General features: G+C 54.1%; 1 protein-coding gene across 5 annotated transcripts; it reads left to right on the top strand.

Annotated features, from left to right (window-relative positions):
* Nucleotides 1-3,567: 3,567 nt before the first annotated feature.
* Nucleotides 3,568-13,615, top strand: COPZ2 (COPI coat complex subunit zeta 2). Of its 5 annotated transcripts, XM_082441793.1 has the most exons (10): nt 3,583-3,788; nt 4,508-4,582; nt 6,104-6,185; nt 6,856-6,947; nt 7,385-7,440; nt 7,534-7,605; nt 8,129-8,206; nt 10,578-10,629; nt 11,255-11,293; nt 13,272-13,615. In XM_082441793.1, exons 1-10 carry the CDS (start codon nt 3,678-3,680, stop codon nt 13,317-13,319), a joined length of 705 nt encoding a protein of 234 aa, XP_082297919.1. In that variant the 5' UTR covers nt 3,583-3,677; the 3' UTR covers nt 13,320-13,615. The 5 variants fall into 5 exon arrangements, with proteins under 5 accessions (XP_082297921.1, XP_082297923.1, XP_082297919.1 ...); XM_082441794.1 differs by lacking the exon at nt 7,534-7,605 and having other exon boundaries at nt 3,584-3,788; nt 8,072-8,206; XM_082441796.1 differs by lacking the exon at nt 7,534-7,605 and having other exon boundaries at nt 3,595-3,788.
* The last annotated feature ends 3,117 nt before the right edge of the window (nt 13,616-16,732 follow it).

Raw genomic sequence — 16,732 nt, forward strand, 5'->3', positions numbered from 1 at the left:
CACAAAGTTTAAAAATCAGATCCTGTGTATAAAGCCACTCATGCATGGGTAGAGCTAAGCGTGAGGTCCCTTTCTTGCCCAACTCTCTCTCCACCCACCCTACAACCTTGTTATCCCAGAGAAAGCCAAACACATTGAAGAAATGAGAGCTGTCTTTAGGATGGTCAACTGGAAACTCATCCTGCAGAGCATGGAAGCTTTCGTTTTCTCTCTGGAGGATGCCACAAGCACACACAACCACACCTCACATTGCACACACACCTCCCCCTCTTGACATTATAGCAGGAAGGAGAGAGAAAGGCTGTTACCCAAGGGAGCTGTTTCTTCTTGTCACACAAGAACAGATGCTGAAATCCTAGGACAGACAGCACAGAAATGTGGCAGCAGGAGGGTGAGTCAGAGGAAATGGAATGGTCTCACCTTCAAGATACATCAAGGCCCAGAGGGGAACCTATTTGAATCACTAACCTCCTGGAGACTCCAAAGGGCAGAGACATGTGTGTGTGTGTGTGTGTGTGTGTGTAGGACCAATTCTGAGTCCAGCTTCTCCACAGACCCCAGCTGCTTAGAGATGCGCACAGCACCTCCTCCCAGGGCACCCCGCCCCTTCCCAAGGAAGGAGGGAACAGGGAAACAGCAAGCGGCTTTCTTTTTGAACCCAGCTCTGGCTTCCTCATTCTGAGAAGCTCTCCCGCAGCTTCTTTTCTGCTGCACTTGCAGGCTTCCCAAGTGCTGCCAGCCTTACACTGTAAGGCTGTGCTCTGTGCGGGACATTGTCCTCACACCGTGCACGCTGAACTTGTATGTTTACACAGAATCCCCGTTAAAGGGGCACCCCAGGTTGGGGGACCCTGAGGAGGGAAAGGAGTCCTGGGGTCTCTGTTGAGGGAGTTTGGGAAGGAGCCATCATAGGAGGAAATCTCTTCCTTGAAAAGTTCAACTCGAGTGCTCTGGATTTACTTATTCACCACGGCACTTAAGCTGTAAAGCGATCCTGATGATTATAACAATAGCAACCCTGGTGGTGGTGCTGAGGATTTTGCAGTTCCTAAGCTTCCTTCCCTGGCCTTCTCTCTCATCCCCAGCCCCCCTGCCCTGCTCAGTGCCTCTCAGCCACTCTCCTGTAACTAACTCCTCCCCCTCCTTTCCCCGGAGCCGCTCCTGCTCTCTAAGTCCCCTGTCTTCCCAGGTCTTCCTCTCCTTCTGCAAGCTGACCCTCTCCCACTGTGGGTACCATTCGCTACACAGAGGCTAGGAAATGCCCCTGGAGGCTTTTCGGTCTTGTCGTTGTAAATATGAGCTAATAATGGACTAGCTCACAGAAATATTAAAGCATTGAAATAATCAAATCAGTATTTTTTTAAAATTTATTTTTGGCTGCTTTGGGTCTTTGCTGCACGCAGACTTTCTCTAGCTGCAGCGAGTGGGAGCCACTCTTCGCTGCGCTGCGTGGGCTTCTCACTGTGGTGGCCTCCCTTGCTGCGGAGCACCGGCTCCAGGCACGCGGGCCTCAGTAATCGTGGCACACGGGCTCAGTAGCTGTGGCTTGAAGGCTGTAGAGCACAGGCTCTACAGTAGTTGTGGCCCACGGGCCTAGTTGCTCCACGACACATGGGATCTTCCCAGACCAGGGCTCGAACCCGTTTCCTCTGCCTTGGCAGGCAGATTCCTAACCACCGTGCCACCAGGGAAGCCCCAAATCAGTATTTTTAATAACATTGAGCCGGCATGACCATTGACATAACTTCTGATGATCTGGAATCCAAACAATTAAAATACTGTCTTTTCCTCCATTATACCAAATAGCATTGATTAATGTTCATTATTATAACTCTGGTAGCCTGCAGGGAATATTCAGATGTGCCTTCTAAATCATCATAAAAAGAGGTTCAGTAGACGTTTCCTCAGACATGTGTGGCTTGCTCCCTCACTTTCTTCAGGTCTTTGTTCAAATGTCACCTTCTTGAAGGCTTTCTCAAATGACCCTAATGAAAATGGCATTTTTCCCTGCCTCTCCCCAACCCCTCACATTCCTGATACCCATTCCTGATCTATTTTTCTTAATAGTGCTTATCAGCAATTCAAACAATATCTATTTTATTCATTTATCTGTGTATTATGTCTTGCGCAGAAATGCATGCACACACACACACACAAACACACACACACAAACACTTGAATAAGCTCCATGAGAGCAAAGATTTTGTTTACTTTGCCTATTGTTGCGTCCCAGTGACTAAAAAAGTAACTGGCACATAGGAAGCACTCAATAAATATTTGTATAGTACATAAAACATGGTTTAATTGGACCTGTCATGTGTCCTGTGTGGGGTACCAGGGATTCCACAGGCACATTATCTCTATTTTTGTAGTACACAATGCCTGATGCAGAGAAGGACCACACACATTTGTAAACAAATTAGTAAAAATGGTATTTGGAGATTAAGTACAACAAAAGAAATATGTAGGGTGCTGAGACAGAGAATGTGACAGCAGAGACCTATCAAGTCAGATTCGGTGGTTGTCAGAGAGGGCCTTTTGGTGATGACATTGAAGTTGAGATGAAGAATGAGATGGCTTGATACCATTCAGCAGAGGAAACCCCCATTCCCCAGTCACCTGGGATGAGTGAGTGTGGTACCCAACATAAAAGGACCTGAAGAGAAGAATGGAGAAGAAATTCTTAGTCTGAATTTCTGGGTTCCACCTCCATTCAACTATTGATTAGCTGAAGGATCTTGAAAGATCACACAAACTCTGAGTCTCCCTTTGCTTAAAATGGGGATGAGAACACCTACCTCACAGGCGTAAGTTATATTAGATAATGTACGTGAAAGTGCTTAAGTGTAAAGTGCATGCCTGGTATTGTGATGGGTAAATGGGTAAGTACTGTAAACTCTGTACCGTTGGAGTGTGAATTTCCCACTGGCCTTGAGGATGCTGAAGCTAAAGCTTGTCCTCTGGTGTACTTAGGCCAAAGGAACCAAAGCATGGCAAAGCCTGATGCCATTCACTGGTGGAGCCTTTGTGCTGCTAGGCATCTGTCTTGTTTCAGATTGTGTCGTGTCTGTGTCTTGGGAGACTTCTGCCACAGCGTCCGGGCGCCATGGCTCCCTAACCCAAGTCGCGTGAGAGGAGTGGGAGAAACTCTTCTATGCAGAGGGGTCTCTCTAGGAGCTGCCCTCATCTGCTCCCACTGCTAGAACCTGTCTCTGCGACCCAAAGGATGACCTGATGTATTTGTCCCAACGGTACCTACCAGGAGTCAAGAGACAAACTGGACTTTGACTGTGTTTTCTGCTAGCCTCAGGACAGCCTGCGGACGTCGGTGCAAAGCAAACCCACAAGTCAGAGAGAAGGCAGGAGGGGAAAGAGGGGCCGGTCCTGGGACAAACGGAGGATGCAGGGAGCTCTGGGCTTTGAGGAGCCGAGGAGGGCGAGGGGAAGGAGAGGTGGGGGAAGGAGCGCTGGGGTGTGGGCGCAAGGCGGAGAGGGCGGGAACGAAGAGGAGAGGAGGGAGGGCGAGGAGGGAAGGGCCGCGGGGAAAGGAAGGACACGCGCAGACGGGCAGAGAAGGGCGGACGCGAGGCCGGCGGCTGCCGGGGAGGAGCGGGCGGCGGCCCCGGGGGGCGCGGGGCGGGGTGGGGCGGCGCTGTCAGCGCGAGGCGGCGAGCGGAATGCAGCGGCCGGAGGCCTGGCCACGTCCGCACCCGGGGGAGGGGGCCGCGGCCGCCCCGGCCGGGGGCCCGGCGCCGCCCGCCCGAGGCCGGGAGCCCGCGGGGCTGCGGGTACGGAGCGGGCGGCGCCGGGGGCCGAGCGGGCGGCGCCAGCTCCCAAGTCGCCCGCTGGGCGCTGGGGAACTTGGTGCCGCCCGGACCGGCCGGGGAGGGGCGGCGCCCGCGCAGGCAGAAAAGTTCCTCCGCGCGGACTCGGGAGGAGGCCGGTCTGGCGTCCGCTTGGGCGAAGTTCTGGAGCAGTCGGCGTGGGCGGGGGGACGGCTCGGCGAGGCTGGATTGCGATTCTCCCGGAGGGTTAGGGAGCCGCGGGGCCGCCCCGGGCCTCGGGCTGATGTGCGTGCGTCTGGAGTCCGACGGGCCGGGGGCTGGGGGCGCGCGGAGAGCGCAGGTCCAGCCTCGGCCGCTGGCCGCTGGAGGAGGAGGCTCGGCGCCGCTGTCCCCCCGGCCCAGGTTCTGTGATACACTCCGACTCGGGCTCTGGAGCAGTCAGTGCATGACAGAACTTGGGCCCGGACGGACCTTCCGCACCCAGTGGGCACAGCGCCCACCCGGGGCCTGCAGTGGACCATCTGCCTGGGAGGGGAGCGGGCACTCGAGTGGCCCATGTGGCATAGGGTTGGGCCGGAACCAGCTGTGGATCTTTGGGGTTGGGGTCGCTGGAGCCTGAGGATTGACTCTTGGGACCAGCAGGTCCCGTAGAGCCAATGAGAGGGGGTCTGCCCTGAGTTAGGGGCCAACGGAGCTCTCCCCCCCACGCCGCCCCGTGTCAGTTGCAGGAACCTTCCCTCTACACCATCAAGGCTGTCTTCATCCTAGATAATGACGGACACCGCCTGCTGGCCAAGGTAACCTCCCACCCTCACCGGAGGGCCCCTGAAGACACTGTGCCACAGGCCCAAGAACAGAATTCCCCACCCAGCTGCCTCTCCTGGCAGGAGGGACCCCACTGTGGGCTCTGCGACTCAGAGCAGCTCAGCTGAGACCCCTCCAAAGGCCATTCTGTCCATCCTCCTGCCTTGTCAGACTGCTGGCCCCTGAAAGGGGGGAGGCTGTCTCCTCTGTTTCTAAAATGTTCCCTAAAATGTCTTCTCACCATCTTTTCCACTGGCCTGGGACCCCGGAGTCCTAGTCCCCAAATTCTGAACCTCCACTTTTCTTCTACAGCTTGGTAAACACTAAGGATTTAGAACCAGACAAGATTTTAGAGACTATATAATCCAACTCTTTCATTTCACAAATGAGGAAAATGCAGTCTAGAGAAGCTAAAAGAGTTGCCTGTGGTCACAGGTAGTAATATCAGAACACAGATCCAAACTCAGATATTTTGACCTGAAGCTCAGGAGGGTGGTTTTCACTGCACCAACTATTCAACTATCTGGTATCTATGCTAGTGAACGTGGCCAGGATAAACCAAACTAGATAATCCAAAAATAAATGTCTATCATCAACACAATTAACTATAGTAGGGCTATGGCACCTAAACTAGCTATGAAATGCATTATAGATTTTTCGTTTGTATGGGTTGAAACTTTTTGACTTCATGACATTGAAATGAGCTTGTTCACCACAGCAGTGGCCAGCAGGGAGACTGCTAATTTGCCTGCAGATGGGGTACTAAGTGGCAAAATCCACATTCAAAAAATTGAAAGCTGAGCTGACCATCTCTTGCCGCAGCTGGTCAGAGGTGGCTCGGCAACCAAAAGTTCCAGGGCCTCCTCCCAGCAGATCACATCCATGTTCAGATACAGGAACTGAGTCAGAGAGAGTCTCATCAAACCCAAACAAAACAGCATTGACTTAATTAGGCAGTGTGTGCCAGGAACTTTCCCTTAGATATTTCATCTTCACCATAACCCTGTCTGAAGTCAGACCATCGTTGGCGTTCAATCCCAGCTCTGTCCCTTACAACTGTGAGATGTCAGGGAAGTTACCTGACTTCACGCCTCAGTTTCCACATCCATATAATGTGGATAATAAAGTAGCTGTTGTGATATTATTGTGTTAAAGGGCCCCTGGCTCTGCCTTCTTTCCTGTAGACTCAGGTTAGTGTAGAAACAGTGTGGCCTAGTGACCACCACGGTCTTTAGCACGCTGCACATCTGCAGAATGTACAAAGGCCTTCAAGAAATCAGGGCAGGACTCCACAAGAAGGCTTCAAAATTCCTCTACTTTTTATGACTTTCTTTGCTCAGAATTTGTGTTTATGGGGAAACAGTGAGCAGACAGGCCTAGAGGGCAGTCAAGAGAAGATGGGGCACGGCAGCAGGGTCCCGCTTGGCCAGCACCCACCATTCCCTGCCACACATCCAGGGAGAAGCCAAGCTCTGTGGAACAGCTGTCACCTTTTCTCCTTCCCTTTCACCTAGTATTATGATGACACATTCCCCTCCATGAAGGAGCAGATGGCCTTCGAGAAAAACGTCTTCAACAAGACCAGCCGGACTGACAGTAAGTGTCCGCCTCTTGCTTGTGCAGAACTTTCAGATGCACACCGTCATCTTCATCTGGACACATCTGTCCCCGTTGGCCTCACACACCCACAGGCCATTCCCTTTTCTTCAGAGGTGCTTTTTCCTCTCCTTCCCAGCTGTTCTCTCTTCTTCCAGTGAGCCTTCACTCCCCTCCCTCTCAACCCCCCCTCTTCCTGCTTCCGGCATGCCTGGACTTCTCTCAGTGGAAGGGGCCCGCACTAGCCTGGGGCTGGTCTTAGGCATTGCATATGGTGGGCGAAAGGTCAGCCTTGAACCAGGTTTGTTGACTTCTTAGAATGAGGCAGTCAGGTGCTAGGAATGGAGTAGAGGGTGGGGGGAGGGACACAGAGTTGCCTAATGGTAGTGTCCCTAGTGCGCGTCTTTCCAAGGGTGCTAGTCTTTGCAAGAGTTCTTTGTTTGGCCTCACAGCTTGTGGGATCTTAATTCCCTGACCAGGGATTGAACCCGGGCCCTTGGCAGTGAAAGTGCGGAGTCCTAACCACTGGACCGCCAGGGAATTTCCTTTGCAAGGGTTCTCTGGAAGGGGAAGAAGGAAATAGGGCAAGAGGTGCAGAGCTAGAGATGGGGAGGAGGGGCCAGGCAGAGGTGACCAGAACTGAGACACCACCCCCCTGCCGCTCTTCTAGGTGAGATTGCATTTTTCGGGGGCATGACCATCGTCTACAAGAGCAGCATTGACCTCTTCCTGTATGTGGTGGGCTCATCCTACGAGAACGAGGTGAATTCAGGAGGTTGGAATGACAAGGAGGCTTGGATTCTGGGGTAGAAGCTGGGAGGCTCACCATTGGTACCCCTCCTTCTAGACTCTGGAGAACTGGGAGCAGCCAGAATGGTTCTTTCTGGAACAGTGCATATCCATGATGTTCCTTAGATTCCTTGGGTACCGGAAATGGAGTCCTCTGCAGAGAGCTTCTGTGTCTTTCTTAAACATCACTGGAGAAGGATGTACTCAGTGTCCCAGAGCAGGCACTCCAGTGCTTCCAACCCAAACATGGGGAGGGGAGGGGCCCTCTCAGGTCAAACTGCAGTCAGGCTCCAGCCATGTCCTCTCTGAAGAGGGACAGCTGCCCACACAGTCAGGCTCTGAGGTTTCCTTTTGGCCTTCTCAACCTCAAGCTGTCTCATTTTCCTCCTCCCATATCTGCCCACCCCCAGCTGATGCTCATGTCTGTTCTTACCTGCCTGTTTGAGTCCCTGAACCATGTGTTAAGGTGAGTGAGGTCCTCTATCCTCCAAGGCTCCCATCCCCCAGACCTTGGTACATCACAGAGGTGGGACCCTTCCTCCCTGCTTTTCTCCTGAAGTCCCCACAAGACTAAGGCTGGAGCCAGAGCATCCTCCTGCAAGGACCCTGCCCTTTACCTGATCAAGCAATGGTATGGCCAGAAAATGAGGTCTAGAGAAGCTAAGTGATTTGCCTGAGATTACAATCTATTTATATCAGAGCGGAGATTCAAACTCACGTTTTTTGACTTGAAGCTCAGGGTGATTTTCCCTCCACCCCCATTCAGTGATCTGGTATCTACCCCAGTGAATGTGGCCTGGGTAAACCAAACGCAGATAACCCAAAAATAAATGTTCACAGTCGACACAATTAACTACAGTAAGGTTATAGCACCTGAAGTGCTATGAAATGCTTAAGGGTGGGCACAGGGTCCCTGCTCAAAGTGTGAGGGCAGTGGGCAAGGGGAGCTTAAGGAAGTAGACCCGTGCTCTGGGCAGGGATCCCTTGCCCAGGTGCTGCCCTCACTGCCCTTGACATACTCCTTCCCTGTGCTTGTGCGGGGGATTGGCGGTGGGAAATGAGGCAATCTTTGGAGAGAGCGGGTCCGCCTCACCTAGGCAGGGACCCGGCTTCTCCTGGCCATGGGGAGGTTCCAGAGCTGTGTCCGCCTTCAGGAAGAACGTGGAGAAGCGCTGGTTGCTGGAGAACATGGACGGAGCCTTTCTGGTGCTGGACGAGATTGTGGATGGCGGGTGAGGAGGAGGGGAGGGAAGAGGGGCTGGTCAGGGACACTCACAGTGGGAGGTGCCCTTGAAAGTCATCAGCTCTAGGTTGCACCCAGCACACTGTTGGCTCTCTGGCCAACTTCTCCCTCCCTTCCCCCAGCATATTCCCGGTGTCCCATCCCCCCACCCCACTCATGAGGATGGAGGTTGACTTCAATGTTAGCCAAAGAGAAGCACACAAGAAAGTAATCTGATGTCCAACTATGGCTGACTGTTGACTAGGCAGGGTTTGGGGGGATGGTTTGATTTCCAGTGCCCAGGAGAAGCAGGCAGCACAGATACTTGCCCCTTCCTGGGAAGACTTCCTTCAGGCCGAGCCCTGCTGCTGCGACACCTCCTGCTCTTAGAGATTCATTCCAACACCAACTAGACGCGTGACCTGGGCCAATTACTTACTTTCCTTACTTTCTCCATCTTTCAAATGGAGACAGTAAGGGAACTGCCTCAAAGGGTGTGGGATTAAATAAGGTGATGCAAGTGAAGCTCATGGTTTTCCTTCAATAAATGTTTCCTACTATTGGCATAAGATTATAGTCTTAGGAGGGTGGGAACTCTTATGAGAAGTGTTGGTTTGTGAATTTCCATGGGGGTGGTGCAATATTCAGGGAAAAAAAGAAGTTCTGGCTCTGGGGCAAAGGGTAATGGAAACGGATCACCTGAAAGACATCCACAGGCCTCTGTCATTCCATCCATTTAATAGATGAGGAAATAGAGGCTCAGAGATTCAAGTGCCCAAGGTCACATGGCTAGGGAGTGGCAGGGCCAAGATCTAAAACATGTGCATGTTTCCAGAGATTGTGCTCTTTCCACAGCACTGTACTACACTACTGGGGGACAGGGGGTCTGGGAGGTGGGGTACTGTGGGGTTCCTCCCTCCTTCCTCCCTCCCTCCTTTCCTCTATAGCTATTGACTGCCTGCTGCTACTGCTGCAAGGCCTTGTGCTAATTGCTAGGACCCAAGAGTGAGGGGAATAAAACCAGGTTTTGTGGAATATACAATTTGTATATACAACTTGGTAGACTGTCTTTAAGGAAAGCAAAGCACACACACACACACACAATTACAAATACAAAATGAGGTGCAGGGCCTTGGAAGGACCTTCAAAAGGGAGGGTGTAAGCTTTATCAGCTTCCGGTCTGTGCCCCTAGATGGCCCAGTTTCTGCCCCCTGAGGGGCTCACAGTTTCCCTCCAATGAAAATCAGGGAAGTGTCAGTGGAGGCAACACCTGAACTGGAGCCTTGGCCTAGGATGCTCTGTCTAAAGCACCCCTGGTGAGGGATCTGGGGCTGCAAGTGCCCCTGTGATGGGCCTGGGAGAGGCTCTCAAGAAATGTTTGTTCACTTCCTTCTGCCCTGGAGGAGCCTCACTGGGTGAGGAGGAGCAGTCACTCAGTCCCCATGGGCCCTAACCTACCCACAGTGACTGGCTCTCAGCCCTGCACACACCCACACCTGGCTTCAGAACACCCCCAGGGCATCATGAAAGAGTGTCAACTAGCCGAGAAAAGCCTCCATAACTGGGTCTGTCAAAAGGGAAGGTAGGGGCTTCCCTGGTGGCGCAGTGGTTGAGAATCTGCCTGCCAATGCAGGGGACACGGGTTCGAGCCCTGGTCTGGGAGGATCCCACATGCCGCGGAGCAACTAGGCCCGTGAGCCACAATTGCTGAGCCTGCGCGTCTGGAGCCTGTGCTCCGCAACAAGAGAGGCCACGATAGTGAGAGGCCCGCGCACCGCAATGAAGAGTGGCCCCCGCTTGCCACAACTAGAGAAAGCCCTTGCACAGAAACGAAGACCCAACACAGCCATAAATTAATTAATTAATTAATTAATTAAAAAAAAAAAAACTAGCTGTTTATCCTCAAGCAACCGCTCTCTTTAAAAAAAAAAAGGGAAGGTAGATTCTGATTTTTGGAGTTCCATTTCTTTCATGTATGGCATGACCCTGTGGCATAAAATAATAGTGAAACAAGATAGGGACCCTGGTGGGGGGGGGCCTCTCTTCCTTCCCTGCATCTGAATCCATCCCTAGACCCAGAGGTGAAGTGAACTTTCTAGAGGTCTCAGTTTTTGAGTCCCTGCTTTTGACAACCTGATTGTTCTAGACTGGACTGCCCTCTCCTGATCTCTAAGTGTTTGCCCAGTGATGATGAAGTGTGGGAGAATCAGAGCTGAGGGTGTTCCGTGGTGAGGGAGAGGTCTGGCTTGAGGAGTATCAGCGGGAAGGTACCTTGGAGGGGGAATGTAGGATACGATGGGGAAGGGAAGGGCTTAGCAGGGAGCAGAGGCAGAGGGAAGCATGTGGCTGACTTTCCTCCCGGTTTCTCTCTCATCTTGTAGTGTGATTCTGGAGAGTGACCCCCAGCAAGTGATCCAGAAAGTGAATTTTAGGGTAAGAGTCATCCTGCATCCCCCCTCACTCCCATCTCCTCCAGGCTGCCCTTCCCATCCTCTCCACCTCCTGTCCTCCCTGTATCTGGGCTGCCAGAACCCCAATGGTGGGAACCCAAGCTCCTCTAGCAGAAGCAACCACTGGGTTGACGCACTTGTTGGGGGAGCCACAGTTTGGAGGAGTGTCAATTAGTAAAAGAGATCTCTGTCCTCTCCCCCTGTAGAATCACAGACACCTCACCATCCTCCCTAGTGGGAAGTACAGACTGGGGAAATAAATAAATCCTCACAGAGACACCTGGTGGCTGCCTTGGCCTTGAGGTTGGCCTTGGGGGTGTATAGATAGAACCTCCTTGCCCAGTTTGGCTTCTCATGTCTGGATGAAACCTTTCCTCTCATCTTTATTCTCCCTCACTCTCTCACCCACCTTGTGCCATAGATGGGCCCTGGGCTCCCAAACAAGAAGCTGTGGGACTTCCACTAAGTGGTGATACATGTGCAGTTCTGGATCCCCTGATCACTGCATCTGTTCGCCGCCACTACCCCCAAGCCCCTTTCCCTCGCCTCTCTTTCTTCACCCAACACCCTCGCCCTGGCCTGACCACCCTGACTCTGCTTCCCTGCAGGCGGATGACAGCGGCTTAACTGAGCACAGTGTGGCCCAGGTAGGCCCCCTCCATCTGCCTTGGCAGAAAAGGGTTAGTGGGAGGAGAGCAGAGCATCCCAGGGGGCCCCAGTAGGGCTATCAAGTCTGAGAAGTCAGGGGTGCAGGAGGGAAGGGATGACAGTGTCAGGCCATCTCTTGGAGACAGTCAGTGGAGGCTTCCAGGGTCCCCTAGGTGATGTGGAGCTGGGTATTAATAAATGATGGACACCTTCCTAACAGTTCACCTTATCTCCTTCCTGTCTTGGTATAGTTGGATCAAAACCCAGGATGACCTGCCCACCCTGGAGATGGCTGGGTTACTTGTTCCCCAAAGCAATCTGGGGGCTTAGGCCTCTGATGCTTCCCCCAACCTAGAAAGGATACCAAATTGAGTTTTCCTCCAAACCCTCACCCCTGCTGTTTAGGGTCCACGCTGAGATTGTTAAGGGACCCTTAAATCCATGATGGAATCTAATTCTCACCACTTGCCACCATGTCCCCGAGTGACCTGACTATGGAAAAGTCTACCCCTGCCAGTCCCCTGCATGGTCCTATCTGGAAGTGCATGTGGGGCAGGGGTGAGGTTTCTGGATCTGTGGCTTGACTGGTTTCCCAGCTGTGCAAACTTCCTGCTTGTCAAGCTTGACCTCCATTCTGTCTGCCTGCAGGTCTGTCTGCCCAGACTAATCCTGCTTTTATGGAGCTTCCTGCCCTGGCACTAACTACCTCCTGCTGTAGTGGCCCAAGCTCAGATGGGCCTGTACCATCCCATGTGGGGCCCCAGGTGTGGTGCCCACTTTCCTGTGACTGCCCTTCGTGCTCACACTGCCTCTCCCTCTTCCCAGTTCCCAGTGCCTCCTCCTACCCTGCTGAGATGAATGCAGCCGCATGGCAATTTTCAGGGCTAAAGAGGTTAAGGAGCAATGAGCAGAGCAGATGAGAACAGGAGTGCTGGTGTGAGTCATCCCAGGATGTATGTTGTGCCTTATCATCTACAAGCTGGGTGGCCTAGGGCAAGTTACTCAACTTCTCTGGGCCTCACATAATCACAGGACACTCCTCATAGAGTTATTTTGAGAATTAGATGAGCTAATGAATGCATGGAGAGCTCTTGGCATAGATCCTGTTTTCCAAAGGGGGAAGGAATGAAGGCACAGCACTTTTAATGGAATTCTTGAGTAAAAAAACCGAGGAAGTTGCAGGTAGTGAATGGGAGATGAAACGAGGAGAAAAATTTTTGCCGAGAGAAGCAGGAAAACTCCAGGGCCAGGCTGTCCCTGAGAGAGGAGGGGTAGTGGGCAGGAGGAAGGGACATACAGTGTGGGATTGACCTTCTTCGAAAGGGAATGAGGCTTGATGGCTGGAGGGACAACCTGAGGGACATACCTGGGGTGCCCACCATGTTGGCATGGTATGTGCACAGTCGTATATATCTGTGTAAACATGGGGCTGAGGCTGTTTCCTCAGCAGGATGTTAGAGTGAACACATCGGAGTGCAGGTGACCCTCAGCAGAGTCTGCCCAGGAGCCCTTTGCCAGCTGTGCCACATCAGCAGCGGGTTGGGGTGGGGTGTTGAGGACCTACTGCCAGCCAAAGCCAGAGCTAGGGGTTTGCTGAGGTGTCTGGGCACAGGAAGTGTCAGGCCTGGGCCCGTCTCTGCCTGGACGTGGCACTGTGGGCGGGAGCTTGAATGGCATGGTGTGGGGAGTCGGGGCTGCTGCCACACCCAGGGCTGCAGATGCAGGAGCGGAGAGCTGGGCAGGCTCTGGCCTGGGCTGGTTGTTGGCTGCAGCCAGTTACGGCTGCTCTTTCCATCTTGACCGCCCGGCCCCACTTAAGGCAGGCAGAGATGAGCTGCTGCCACCTAGTGACCGGGGATTATAGGGACATGTAGAGAGGGGCTATAGACCCCCCTCCCCCGACTCACTGCAGTGTTAATGTACTTGTCATTCCTCCCCAGTAATTCTCTCAACCTTCCACACCCCCGCCCCACCCAGGTTCTTCAGTCTGCCAAGGAACAAATTAAATGGTCGTTACTGAAATGAAGGCTGTGCATTCAAGGCTCCCTGCCTCCAGACCATTCCCCCAATCCTGGCAAAAGCACAAAGGCCCCAGGGGACACCAGAGACCCCTCTATATCCCCAGGCCTTCCCAGAACTGACTCCCGAGGTCTCCGGCCAGGGACTCTGAGATGCAGAGGTTTGGCTTCAACACTGAGTCACCCCTTCTCACTGTCCTGGCCTGCCCTTTGGGCCTTGAGAACCAGCTGAGCTGCCTTAACTCAGACCTTAGGCATCCCTGGCCCCAGAGCCCAAATAAACCTGCTTTTGTCTCCTGCCAATGGTCTCTTTCTCTCTTGACCTGGGATGTGTGTGTGTGGGTGTGTGTGTTCTGATAAGGGCTTCTGCACTCTGTGGGGCTCATCTCCCGGATGCCCAGTTCCAGGGTGTATCCTTGTAGTTGTGTGACTGGGGAGAGGGGTGGGTCAATGGAGAGGAGACAATTTAACACAGTGAGGGAGTGTGCCACTGATACTGGGGCCGTATATGTGGTGTGGAGGGCTGGGTATGATTGTGTGACAGGGTAAAAGAGTCATAATGGGAGGAATGGTGCGTTTGTGGGGGAAAGGAGAGCAAAAGATGGTACACACATGGTGGCCCCGCTGGGATTCTTCGACTCGCCTTTTCCATTCTCGGCCTCCAGGAGGGAAGGGTGTAAGGTTTCCTCTGGACAAACTGAGGAACAGCACGCCTGTTTTTCTTGGCTTGCCTGGGAAATTGCCGCGGAATTCCTCTGCTGGCATATACCCTGGGCACTAGAGCCCTGCAAGCTTGCCATGGCTAGGCCCAGATACTAGGGGTGATGAAGCACCGGCCAGCTCCCGCCTTGTATTTGTGTCCAGAGCACCCAGTGCGCTCGAGGGTGTGAAGAATTGCAGGTCCAAAGGGGGAGACGGGCGGAGGGGCATTCTATAGGCAAATGGGAAGGATGGAGTGACTTTCGGGGGACACGACTCCCTTTTTCTCTCCCCGTTCTAGAACCTCCCCTTTCTCCCTTTCTTTCTCAGACATATACACTTTCTGCGTCACGTACAGAAATCCCCGAGAGTGTCTAACGTTTCCGCCTGGCACAGCTCGTTTCCCTCCAATCCCTAGGTAGCTGCAACGCAAGTCTACGCCCCGCCCTGGCTCCGCCCCTCGGCGCCCCCCGCCGCGGGGAGCGGACCTTATCCACGATCCTATAGCGCCACCTGGAGGGATACGTGGGAAACGCGCTCCCTCCGGGTCCCGCTCCCCCTACTAACTCCGCCCCCAGGGAGGGGACCGACCCCTGCTCCCGCGAGTTAATCGCTGGCCTCCAAACGCGGAGGCAGGGCGTTGCTCTAGCAACCAGCGGGCTGGACACGCCCTGCGAGCTCGGCTCCAGCTATTGCTCACGAATTTCAGTGTGACGCTGATGAAAGAAAGTGGCGAACCCTGGGTGTTAGTAGAGGCAGTCCCTGCGGGTTATCACGTCGTACATTATAAAATTCTCCAGAACTGGATATTTATAATGGGCATGACTACTTTTGCAATTAGAGAAAATGATAAATATACAGTTATGTAAACAGATTATAAACACTCTGTACACAACCATTCCACCAAATAATGCAACTCCGAAAGGGAAAAAAGGAGTATGCAGTTAAATGCTGTCGAGTTCGGGGGCCATTGTGGCGACGGGAAATGAGAAATTTTCCAGAAATACTTTGGCGAATGTTCGGCTTTATCCGGTGCCCAGCTCCATCCACCGCCTCCAAACGACCGCAAGAACCGGAGGGGCAAATTCGCTTCCTAGCAACCCGGTCGCGCCCTCCCGGGTCCTGCAAGTCCAGTAGTGCAGGGACTGGAATGGGAAGGCCCGGCCGTCACACAAACTGGCTCACCGAATGCTGTGGACTATGCGGTGCTTCCCCTTTTACCGAGAGGCACACCGAGGCTCTGAAAGGTTAAAGTATTTACAACAGTTTCCGCAGAGCCGGACTCAGGAGCGGGCACTGCTGGAGCGAGGTGGCTTTCCCGCGCTCCCTTCCCAAGGGCCGTCCGAACCCCTCGCCCACACAGCGACAGTACGGGGTTAGGAGGAATGAGCCGAGGGGGGATGGCAATGCGGGGAGGCCACCAGAGAGGTGTCCTCGCTCTTTGTGGCCAAAGGACTCTGGGGAGCGGGGCTGCAGCCAAGCAGCCGACCCACGCCCGCCTAGGGGAGAGGGCTGCGCGGAACCGCGGGGGTCCCCGGGGAGCGCCGGCAGGGTGGGGGCGCGGGCTCTTCCTGCGGACGCCAAGTTTGCAGGCCCGGCTCTCCCGGGCTGAGGCGGAGGGCCCGCTGCATCCCCAGCCCCCTCTCGGCGCCTGCAGCCCCGCGGAGCCGCCAGGACGACGGGTCTGGTCGTCTGCCTCGAGCTCTGCCCGCTGGCCCCGGCGCCCCTCCCCGACCCCCCACTCCCTGGGGCGCGCAGCTCGCGGGGCAGGGGCGCCGTCTGCCCAGGCCTAGGTTTTGGGAAGGGCAGTCGGCCGTTACTGGCGGGAGCGGCCCCGGGGCCTGCCTTCCCGTCTGCTCTCAACCCTGGGGCTCCTCCCCGCCTTTCTGCCCTCGTGGGCGACCCGGCGGGTCTCGAGTATCTGTGGGGAAGGGGCTTCAGGGCGCCCCCTTTCCTCCTGCCGAATTGGGACCGGGGCACGTCAGAAACCGAGACCTCAGGGGCCCGGGCCCAGCCAGAGAGCGCACGCGCACTGAAGCACTGGCCCGGGGCTCGGGTGCAGGGGGGACGATAGACACACCCAGACCGGGCTAGAGACACAGAGGTAGTATCACTAGGCCCCCGGACCCCCTTTATACCGTTCTGAGCCGGTGGCCCCCTCTCTGGCTCCTCTCGCTCCCTGCTTTCCGGCCATTGGCTGGCAGGAAGGCAGAGCTGGTCGGATTGGTCTGCATCCAGACAGTGATGGATGGCTCCCCGCTGACTGGACAGCTGCCGAGACGGTGTCCGCTTCGCGGCTCAGTTTGGCTAAGGTGGGACCAAACAGCCCTGGGGAGTGGGTAGGTGGATGAGCTGGAGACCGGCCTAAGGCTCAAACCTTCCGTGCTCACAACCTCCCTTTAAACTCTACAGAGAAAAAAAATCTTACCCCTGATTCCCCGTAGATACCCTTTAACTCCGGAACCTGATGTAGGCAAAATTGAATAATTTACCCAAAGCAGTTTGGACACAACCCTATGGACCTCCCTGTCCCTCCAAACTGGGTCTCATTCATTTAACAATATTCGTGCATTCCATTTGTTCGTTCACTCGTTCATTCATTCACTCAAATATTTGAGTGTTTGCCAGGAGCCTGGCACTAGGGAAAGAAAGGGAGACTGATTAGCAAGTGATTGGGCCCAGAGGTGGCAGTGGGGTGGGGGTGGAGGGTTGAAAGGAGAG

Source organism: Balaenoptera physalus (assembly GCF_965194825.1).
Source record: "Balaenoptera physalus genome assembly, chromosome: 20".
Classification (NCBI taxonomy): domain Eukaryota; kingdom Metazoa; phylum Chordata; class Mammalia; order Artiodactyla; family Balaenopteridae; genus Balaenoptera; species Balaenoptera physalus.

Bases quoted from the DNA above. Each gene is read 5' to 3' on its own strand.
- COPZ2 (XM_082441793.1), top strand. From the start codon at position 3,678: ATGCAGCGGCCGGAGGCCTGGCCACGTCCGCACCCGGGGGAGGGGGCC. The intron at 3,789-4,507 runs GTACGGAGCGGG...GCCCCGTGTCAG, and splicing joins GGGAGCCCGCGGGGCTGCGG to TTGCAGGAACCTTCCCTCTA. The intron at 10,630-11,254 runs GTAAGAGTCATC...GCTTCCCTGCAG, and splicing joins TCCAGAAAGTGAATTTTAGG to GCGGATGACAGCGGCTTAAC.